At 42.0% G+C, this 11,024-nt stretch overlaps 1 protein-coding gene across 2 annotated transcripts in view; it reads left to right on the top strand.

Annotated features, from left to right (window-relative positions):
- Positions 1-303: 303 nt before the first annotated feature.
- The window catches only part of IBTK (inhibitor of Bruton tyrosine kinase), a 57,746-nt gene continuing 47,025 nt past the window's right edge, over positions 304-11,024 (top strand). For both annotated transcript variants that reach the window (XM_048297704.1, XM_048297703.1), the window contains exons 1-2: positions 304-493; positions 8,001-8,668. In XM_048297704.1, coding sequence (XP_048153661.1) covers positions 8,345-8,668 — 324 coding nt within the window. In that variant the 5' untranslated portion in view covers positions 304-493; positions 8,001-8,344. The remainder of the gene's footprint in view (positions 494-8,000; positions 8,669-11,024) is intronic.

Genomic DNA, 11,024 nt, shown 5'->3' with positions numbered 1-11,024 from the left:
AGCTCTCCCCGCTTCCCTGCTCTCCCCTTAACTCCAGCCCCTTCCCTTGCCCGACACGACGACCCCTACCCCCGCCCACAGCCCCGCGCCCCGCCGGCCGCCTTCGTTCAACCCCGGCACCTCCACCAACACCCGCCCCGGCCCCGCCCCCTCGCCCCCCTGACCCCGCCTGTCAGTCAATCGGGGCCCAGCCGCGGGGGGCGGGGCCGAGGCGCCAGCCGTAGCCAATCGGCGCGCGAGGTGCGCGGCGCCCCGGCCAATCGGTGCCTCGCTTCTTCGTGGGTGCGGCGGCCGCTGTCGGTGCGCCCCGCTGAGAGCCGCGGGCCCCGCCTGCCGCCTGTCGCTGTCGCCGGCGCAGCCGTCGCGGTAGCAGCCGCAGCCGTAGCAGCCGCAGCCTGGCCCAGCCCCTGCCCCGGAGTCACTGACGATGAGCCCCCGCGCTGCCCAGCGCGCGTCCCGCCCTGCCCGCCCGAGCCCATTCATCTAGCGACTGGTGAGGGGCGGGCCGGTGCGTCCGGCGGGGGAGCCGCTCGGGGGACGGGTCCTGTCGGAGGGGTCGGGACGGCGGCGGCGGGGCTTGAAGGAATGGGGAGAGCTCCGGGCAAGGCAGCCACGGAGGGTAAAGGGCAGCCGGCCACGTAGGATGGGAGGGGAGCGGCTTCGTGTCTCGGCCGCCTGTGTCAATAAGTCTCTTGTGTCGCTCGTCGCTCCCTGGCTACGTGGACTGGTGTGGTGGGAGTCAGAGTAGCCCCTTGCCCCTCTGCCTCCCCCTGGCGTCTGTCTGGCTCCCTGAAGCACTTCAGACCTTCCCCCGCCTTGACACTGGCCGCAGCCTCTTGACAGGTTTCCTTAGATGTGGATTCAGGGAAAGCTTGTCGTGTTTCTCGCCTTCTTGGTGATACTTGCTTGGTTTTGGTAGCAGCTCACAGTGCTGCTGGATTAGACCAGCAGCGTAAGCACTGGAGAGCCGAGGTCTCGTAGCTATCTTAAAAGGATACTTCCATGCAGTCTTCCTAGGCGAAATACAACTCTTTTTTTGGTTATGTGGTCAGTGTAGTTGTTTGTCTTCGTGGAAACAGATCACAGCTTGTGGTTTACAAAAAAGAGTAATCGCCCACCAACATCTGGTGTGGGTAGTCTATAATAAAACTGTACCAGAAGTTCACAGTTAATTCAAAAATGTCAGTTTTTCCCAAGATGGGAAAGTCCTTGATGGATTTATCGGATAAAATTTGAAGTGTGGTGAAATTCTAGAGCACACTTGTGGTTTGTTGTGTTTGACTTCCCTTCAGCATTTTCTGTTTCAATAAAGCCTATAGCAAGATCCTAATGGGTTGTGGAAGTGACTGTAGCTGCACTCACTGTACTTCTGTCTATACCGCTTTATGTTTTAATTTTTTAAACAGTATTAAGTTATTAAACAGAAGTAGTCCTCAGTATTTCTAGATGAGCTGAGCACAGTATTTTGCACTTTACTGTTTATGTACTATGATTCCCAACTAATAGATGCGCTCTGACGTTTGTAGCTGAATTTAGCTACCAATGGTACTTTGGTCTTTTTTTTGACAGACGTGTCAGCCTTTAATTGGCAGTGCTGCTTAGCTCAGCTAGGAGCAGCTGAATTAGAGTTGTTCAATTGCTGAATGTCTCATTCTGATAACGATTATGCTGTTGTCACTGCAGAGGAGGAAGTTATAGGAAATCTGGAGAGAGCCTCTAAAGGTCACTTGTGCTGGGGTGTACCTGTGCCAAGTGGTGGCATGGAGGCCCCAGCCCAGTAAATGAAGCAGCTTGGATCTACCATGGCCCAAGGGACATAGTGGGCATGGTGGAATGTGGTGTCTTTCAAAGCAAGTTGGTTTTCCTTCGTAGCTTTGCTTCTGGGTAGGTGACATTTATTTATAACTTGAGCATTTTGCTTGCTCTCTAGCCTGTTTTGAGAGCCTCATGTGCATTCAATTTGTCATTTGAAAATCCTTCCTGACCTATAATCTGAATCTTTTATGAAATTTGAACGAATGACTACTTTGCCCACTGTCAGGAGTAAAATGGGCTGGAATTTTGATTTTTCTTCTTTCTGTAACAGACGCCTTATTCAAAGGCTCTGGGGGGTCTGCTGAAGCCACAGCTGAAGGAGAAAAGAGATCCAATTTGCTTGTACTCAGGGGTAGTTCCATAAATATTCTGAATCCCAGTGTCTCTTTCCAAGTTTTTCTCTTGCTTACTTGCTTCTCTTAGAGCTTGCCGTCTGAGCTAGAAGCAGGACTCTACCTGATGTTTTGTGCATTGAGAAGAGCAGAACCCTTGTTTTTTGTGTCTCATGTTGCAATGCTCCTGTTATATAGTCAAGAAGCTGCTTTTTTTAAAGGTTTCTATATGGGAATTTCAGACTGCTAAACCACTCTTACCTACTGCATAGCTTAGATTTACCTGTTTTTCCTTGTACATTCAATCACTTTTCTCCCCATAAAATATATTTGCTGTTCAAGGGATTGGAAAACCTAGATTTTTGCCCATTCTTCAACAAATGTACAAGGAATTTCTGAACAGGTTAAACTATCTGTGGATATGTAATTTGAGTAGGAATTAGTAATCTAACTGTTCTTTAAAGGCTAGGACAATGTGCTACCTGTACCTGAACGGTGTACTTGCTTTGTTTATCTAGGAATTCATCTGTGTCTCCTTGAGGATATCTTGCTAAATGCCAGTGCTAAGCCTGTTTTTTTGCTACCCTCAATTTTCTAGTCACTTTTGTCAGATTCTAAACTGTTACTTTAATACGTATTAGTGAAAGTTGCTTTTAGGTAAGACTATAGTCAGCAGAAAGTCTTGGAAAAGTGGTAACATGATAGCAAATTCCCATGCCTTTAGTTCTGTAAGCCTTTTTTTATTAGTTTACTAATCAAGTAGTCTGTGTAGTGAAGTTTGCTTTGGGTACAAATATTTTCAGGATTTTCTGTGCTGTTATGGTTACAGGTCTTTTGTGATGTTATGAAACAAATGTGAATGGACCAATGTGGAGAAATGTCAGCATGCTTGTTTAAAAAACAACCCCCTTCCATTCCACGCTGGAAATATTTAAGATATTGCAATACCCTTATAAGGATGGACTTCCTGAAATGTATGGCGTTGCCAGTCATCTTTCACTTCCCTTAGCAACTTATTATCAAAGTGAAAAGGAAATTAATTCAGTACCTTCAGAAAAGCTATGATGTTTTTACTTATTCTTTTTTAAAAGGAATGTTGTTAGAATTGACAAGGAAAGCTCTAGGCTTCTTTGATATGGAAAATAGAAACCATTACTTAGTTCTGTTTTAGGAGAGCCAAATTAGGGGAGCTAGGTCATTTTTTACCATGTGCATTTTAGATGCAACTGGTATTTAGGGAAATTAGTAACACTTAAAAATAATTTAATAAAGCCCAATAGAAAAGCAGTGAATGGAATGAAGTTATGCCTATTTCAAGGTCTTGAGAATTATGTTTTTAGTAAAGCAGCCTGAGGATGGGTTTCAGGGCCATGTGACTAATTTGACAATTGAGTTACTTTAATGCAGTGCACATTGAAGATGCAAACCCAGCAACCTGCCTTTGAGTGGCACTGAATTCTGAGCAGCTGAATCTCTACTGTATTCTCTTTCATTTGCATATAAGACCATTGTCTGTATTAAATGAAAAAAGCCACAACAGCAGCTGCTAGCCACTGTCTTGGTACCAGTATCCACATCCATGTTAGCCAGGTTTTGGTAGATCTAATACCCGAGTATAGGCGTTCATCAGGAAGAATTGGAAGGACCACAGATGGGAGTTCTAGTATCAAATCAGGCTGGATGCCAGAAACTTACATTGACACTGCCAACCATGAGGTGAGGGTTGGTTGTTGTTTCCTTGTACCTCTGAGCCAAGAACACACAATCTCTGTGGTAATACTTTCTAGAAAAAGAGGAAATTGGGAATGCATTGGTAGCGAATATGATAGACAGAGAGGTTTCTGGAACTTCACAGTGGGAGGCTTCATTTTTCCCAAATGTTGAGATTTCGTGTCTACCGTCTGCTGTTTGCAGGAAATGAAATCTATCACCATCATCCTTAGTCACCAAAGTATTTGTAGAATCTTTGTTCACTTCATACTCAGGAGAGGTGTGACAGCTTTGATTTTTGTAGTGACTTCTTAAGAGAAACAGATTTTTGAGGCAACCACAGTAGGCAGAGAGCTGCTTTTTCAGCTGTAGGAGTTCTGCCTCCTTACGGTCAGATGACACATCTGACACTCCTTGGAGGGTGTCTGACAGCTCTGGTGCAGTGATGCTTTGCCTTCTCTGAGGGGGAGAGCTGAGTGAGACAGCTCTACCTACCCATTTGCAGGAGGCAAGATACCACAAACACTTTCTTGCTACTAAAGAATTGCTTCCAAATTGGTTGCAATCTTTTAAATTTTCCTGGGCTGTGAACATGTATAATAGATAGCTCATGTCTCTGAGGGTTAGAAACCCACTTGCTGCTGAAATAAAATATCTTTGGGATACTCTGAACACTGCTCCAATTCTTTAATTTTTTGTTATTTTTTTTCTATAATAAAATGTTAATTAGGAATGAATTTTTAAAAATAGATTGGATTCCAAGTAATACCTACTGTATCATAAAAGTGTTAAAAATATTGTAGCCTTATTTAGCTTATGTCTCTTAATTATTACATTAGGAAGACCCTGATGTTATAACATGAATGTGATTTGTTCTAGAGAAGGCTACAGAAATATCTGCAAATAAAAGTGTAAGCACATAATCAAAAGGGCACTCTGTTCTAGATCATCTTAATTCAAAGTTTAAAAAATGCTGGTGCTTCCTGTTTTGTGCTTGTTTTAGGTGCTCACTCTTCAGCTGGGACTTCATATACTAGAAGTAAGCATTTGGCAGCAGAAAGGTTTTCACACAGACCTGAGCTTCAATTCACAATTTGAAAGTTTTAAGGTGTCTCATGAGGACTTCCTTTGTATAACAGCCCGATCTGATTACCGCCCTCCTTCAGATATTGTTATAATGTGACAGGTTTTGTTACCAGCCTGACAGTCTTAATTGTGAAGAGGTGAAAACTTGATCTACAGCCTTCTGCCTTAAGCTCAAGGTGTATATATCAATATACTAATATAGTATCTAGTCTTGTAATGTTTAGAGTAAAGAAAGGCTGGGTTGGAATGACTTATAAAGAAATAATTCAGCAGAGTCAGGTTTCACATAGCTGCAGTAAATGTCACTGTGATGGAGTTAGTGTGAGGAAGGCAGGCAGGCTTGTATTTCTGTCTAGTAGCAGACTTGTTATTCTTTTAATGTTTGATTTGTTATCATGCTGTTTTGGTGTTTGATCGGGCTAGAGCTCAGGTGCTTTCAATGAGTTTTTCTCTAGCCTCTCTGTTCCTTTCCTGTAATGACACAAGTCTCAGGATTTGCTTCCTTCTGGATAATCTTCTGATGCAATTCAGTGCCTTAGATAGGTGTGTATCTGCACAAAGGAAGGTATGGCACAGGGGACAGCAGGACTGCTTCCTTGGGTGGTGGTGCCATTTCATACCAGTTTATCTAACAGATTAGTCAACCTTATTTTATGTCTCCCCTGAGTGATTTTTCTTAATGTTCTTTTTATTTTTACCTTTTTTTTCCGTGTAGCACTAATAGTAGTGTTTAAACAATGTGCTATATTTAAGATGTGCTTTACAAGGCATGCATACAATTTTTGCTTCTTACACAACATAATTTTATTGCCTAGTGTCATATTGATGAAATCTGATAAATTTTTCCTGTAGATCTCCAAATATTTGGTTTTTTTTAAAAATTAGATTTTTAAAATTTTTAATTTAAATTTTTTAAAATTAGTTTTAAAAAGGTGTTTGATGCATTGGCAGTCTGAGTGCGCTAATAGTTATCTATCACACTTTGATTTATTGGAGCAGCAAGTCAGGCTTTGTTCTTGAAATCAGAGCCTTTTTTCAAACCTGTCCACACCCATATATGATAAATTTCTTGTTTTACTCCAGAAGTTTGTATGTTGTTTGGAAAATGCCCCATGGAGTGTACTGAAGCTTGCTGTGACAAATGTAGGCTGAACAGTTGTGGTCAGTTCTAGTCTCAGAAAGATTTCTGAATGTTAGCCCTGGTCAGGGATGAGGGACTAAATTGTAGTGAATAAAAATGCTTTTTTTTTTCTACTTCAGTTTCCCGCTCTTTAAAGTTGCTTTGAAGGTATGCACTGAACAATTTCTGATCTGTAGATTTGCATTCTGAGTATTTTAACCCTTCTGAATGAGGTGGAAAAGTAATTGTTGAAAGCTGTGTTATGAGATATTTGAATGAATAGTGTTGGATTGGAATTTTTTTTTTCTGGAAAGTTTAGATTCCATTACTAATGTTTGCTCCAAACTGATTGCTTGCAGCTTTTTGGAAATCTTGATGATAATTCTTGAAACAGGAGGAGGACTGGGATTTCTTTTTTCAAATAAAAGCATATTTTTCTGATGTGTCTTTGCAAATAGAGATATTAAGAAAATATGATTATACATTCAGTGGCTGAAAAGCAATGGAAGCTAAGCTCAACAGGCTTTTTCCATGAGGCTGGGGTCAAGGAGTAGGATGTGAACATTTATAATGACTGCTAAGCTGAGTAGGGTGGAGGAGTTTTGTTTTGTTGGGTTTTTTTGTTGTGTGTCCCTGTCTTAACCCCCCCTTCTCCCCCATTTGCCACTCTGAGGGTTTGGTAACATTTTTAGTTTTATTTCTTTGTCTTTCAGGATGGCATTGTTTAGCTTTTCTTGGAGTATTTTACTCATGGGTAGAACAACTTTAACTTACATTTTGCACAGCGAACAAAAACATGAACTGAATACTGTTTCACTCACTTTGAAACATCTGGGAGACTGAAGTGTGATTTTTTTGGGGGACTTACTAGCAGTTCACACTAAATTAGTGTTGTTTGTAGTGACTTATGTAGTTCACTTCTTCTGTTTTCTGGGTTTATGTGTGATTTTTATACTGCAGTCTGCACTTCTTGTGACAATTCTGACTATAACTGCACACATTTCGTAGGCTAGGTGAGTGCTTCTGTCAGGCCTCCTTTATTTCCGAGAAAAGGGATGCCAGAGAAAGATGGATATGCTGAAGATAAGTATACAGGCTAAGCAGAAGTGCTGTACGCCCCAGACTATGAATATACTTTCACGAAGAATTTTATTTTTTGCTTCCTTTTCCTTCTTCTTCCTTTACCTCTTCAACTTAGACCTTCATTTCTCTTTGCCTGTTTCAGGAGCTTTAGACCTTAGCCCTGCATGGGTGCTAACAGCCTGAATTCATGTCTCTTGTACAAGCTGCTTTTGTTTGCTTTGATGCCGTCCTCCCTCCCACCTTTGTGAGCAGCTCTGGGAGTGGTGGAGAGGATCCTTCCTGTTGATTCTGCAGAACAGAATTAATAGGGACATGGGTAGACATTCGGGCCAGGGAAGAGAAAGTAGGACATAATTCTTCTATTGCAGTGGCTGTAAAGACTGGTGGTCCCTTCTTCCTTCTGGATATTACTTACAATGCCTCTGTTAGCCAAGGTGTGCTCAACAGCTGGGGGCATTTTTTGGTGGATGGCTTCCCCCTCGCTCAGTCTTTTAGTTCAGTTCTTGCTTTCTGATCACAAAGTAATGATACAGCTAGACACTAAACAGTTGGGGTCCTGAGAGCCCTGAGCTTGGGAAAGGAAACTTTTTTGGATCTAGGTTACCTTGTAGCCTAAGCAATTTATGTCAAAGAAAGGTAGGAGGTGCCTTTGGAGGCTGGGGTGGGGAAGGGAGTAAGGCTTTTTTAAGCTGACTGAATGTCTGAGTATAAGCTCAGATGGCATGGGCAGGTCAGTCAGCCCTTGTCACATTGTCTTGTCCTGTACTTGCTGGTTTGATATGCAGTTAAATCGGTATAGTTGCTGGGGAAAAGTGGTTTTGTTTACTAATCTGTTCTGGTTTGTTCTCTTTCAGGTCTCCCTTGCAATTATGGAGTTTTAGAAGAATAAGGTGGTGTGGAGGGGGAATCCCCCTCTGCACGCTAGAGGTAGTTCACTTTTGGAATTTTCTACGGACAAGAATATTTGTTATATAAGATGGTGAAATAAGACTTCTAAAAATATATATTTATAAGTATTTATTTGGATCAAGTGCCAAACATAACAGTACAAAGATTTCTAATGGCAGCTCAATAAACTTGGATTTACATCCTTGGAATTACAATTTTTCTAAGGCACTGTGCTGTGTACTGAATTGGAGTGCCTTGATACACTTAAGGGTTGTTCCCCTTAAGGAGAAGAGCAGCTTTAGAAGTGAAGATGAGTTCTTACATGCCAGAGTGCACTTCAAAGTGTCGATCTCTACAGCATGCTTTGGATGTTATTTCTGTAGTCACCAGGGGAAGTGAAGGCCAGATCAAGGCCTTTCTCTCTTCTTACTGCTACAATGCTGCAACTATCAAAGATGCCTTTGGTAGAAACGTTATACATCTTGCTTCGTCTTGTGGCAAAAAAGGTGTGCTAGACTGGTTGGCTGAGACCAAAGGAGTGGATCTCTTGGCGAAAGACAAAGAGTCTGGATGGACAGCTCTGCACAGAAGTATATTTTATGGATACATTGATTGTGTTTTGTCATTGCTGAAGGTGAGTGATTTGCAGCTGTAGTTTTCCTTGGCATCTACAATTTTTAGAGTTGTATTGATTATGTAAAAGTGTGTTTTTAAACTCGACTGAAAGCCTCTTGAGGGTTATCTTAATGCTGTGTTTAGATTGCAGTGCCTTGATTTACTTGAAGGTTGTCTCTGTTCATACAGATGTCTGCCTTTGCCCATGCAGAGATCAGCACTGAGTAAGGATCCCTGATTAATTGTGGGCTTCCTTGAAGACTTGCTTGTGTGGATGATATCAGGCTCAGGATCTTAAAAGTAGAGAGTGATCAGACTAAAGATACTCTGAAAATAGGCTCTGCAGTGATTATATCAATTGATGTTAGAGAACATAAAATAAGGGAAGATTAAATGGAGTTACAATTAGAAATTAATCTTATATTTAAGAGATAAGCAATTCAAGATATGGAGTATTCTGTTAAGTGAATTTCCATTTCATTAGTATTTTAAACCACAGCTTTTTCTCAGTTCTCTTTATTCCTTTCTTAAAATTGCTATTTCTTCCCATCTTAGCAAGTTGTATATAATTTTGATTGATCTTCCTGCTGTTCCTCCTTTCTAAAGTACAGCAAAGGGAAGAGATGTTTGTTTGAGATATTCAGGGTCTCTAACCATGTGAGAGAATGAAATATTTGTGGTTAAGGGTTGTTTAAAAACAGACCTTTTAAGGCAGAGAATTTTCCATTTTGAATCCAGTCTTTTAAAATTACGGTGACTAGCCAGTTGTAGACATAACTCTGCTTTCTGCAAGACTTTAAGCAAAAAGATGGTGGATCCAGTATTTTTTGACTCTTGGAGGTCTGATAACTGTTAAATATGTATTTCATGTACTATGCCCTTACATAGTGGGATTTTTTCATTAAACTTGACAAAAGTAGATGTTTTTATAAACATTGTACATATGAGTCTGTTCTCTAGAAAACTGGAAACTGTGTACAAGATACATGAAAAAGTATTCTGTCCTCTAGTGCATGTGTGTGTGTCTGTATCTTTGATATTTGCTTACAGGAGGCCTGCACAGGTTTTCCCTGATGTCTTTTACTTTTCCCCAGTGTCAGTTACATAAAGTGAATGAGAGTTTTTGCTAGCCAGCTCTGCTGATACTCTTCTAAGAAGCAGAAAAAACCCAGCTCATTGAGGGTGCTCTCTCTTCCTGTTCCTTAACTGAAGTCTGTCTGCTGTACTGCGTTATAAAAAGGATATGTTCTTAAGGTATTAAGAACAACAGGAACTGGTTATAGAATATAATTATGAAATAGCTGAGCTGGAAAGAGGTCTCTGAAGGTTGTTTAGTCCAGCCCCCATGCTCAGGCAAGGTCAGCTAGAGCAGGTTGCCCAGGACTGTGTCCAGTTGGATTTTGAGCAGATCATCAAACATCTCTGTTCCAGTGTTTTATTATCAGTGCAGTAAAAATGTGGTTTAGATTTAAACAGAATTTCTTATATGTTGGTTTGTGCCCATTGCCACGTTTTCTGTCCCTGGGTATCGCTGTGATCCCAGTGCTTCACCTCCTCCAGTCAGGTATTTATTATGCATGATAAGGCATGCTGTCCCCCTGCCCCATACCAAACCTTCTCTAGGCTAAGCATCCCAGCTCTCTCATCTTCTCTTTGAATGTCAGATTCCCCAGTCATTATTTTCATGGTCTTTTGCTGAACTTGCTCCTGTATGTCCATATCTGTCTGGGAGTCCAGACCTGAACCCAGCACTCCAGCTGTGGCTTGCCAGTGCTGAGTAATGCTTGCTGGCAACACTCCCACCTGCAGCCTTGGATGCTTTCACCATTCTTAACTCTGAGCTTGCTGGCTTGTGGTCATCTGATGGTCTACAAGAAGCCCTAAGTCCTTTTCCACTAAGGTGCTTTCTAGTCATTCAGCTTCCAGCTGTACCAGTTCACCAGGTTGTTCCTCCCCAGGGCCAGGACTTGCATTTCCCTTTGTTGAACTTTATGCGGCTCCTCTCAGCCCGTTGTTGCAGCCTGTCAAAGTCCCTTTGAATGTCAGCACAACCCTCTGACTTATCAGCCACTCCTCCTGGTCTTGTATCATCACGTTTGCTGAGGGAGCAGCACTCTAGCCTATCATCCAGGTTGTTAATCAAGATGTTAAACAGTACTAGCCCCAGAATCGGCCCCTGGGGTCCTAAACTAGCATGGATGATGGACTTCTGTGGGCTGGAGGCGGTCTTGGCTTATTCTCAGACTGTATCTAACTACAAGATTTGCAGCTCAGCAACTGGAGTTTGTTTTCACAAATTCAGACCACGTGAATATCCCTGCAGCCTCTGTCTGCTTGTGAATATTTTAAATGACTTCCAAGGTGAAGAATATCCA

Source organism: Corvus hawaiiensis, chromosome 3 (assembly GCF_020740725.1).
Source record: "Corvus hawaiiensis isolate bCorHaw1 chromosome 3, bCorHaw1.pri.cur, whole genome shotgun sequence".
NCBI classification, from domain to species: domain Eukaryota; kingdom Metazoa; phylum Chordata; class Aves; order Passeriformes; family Corvidae; genus Corvus; species Corvus hawaiiensis.
This window is presented reverse-complemented; position numbering and strand designations above follow the sequence as displayed.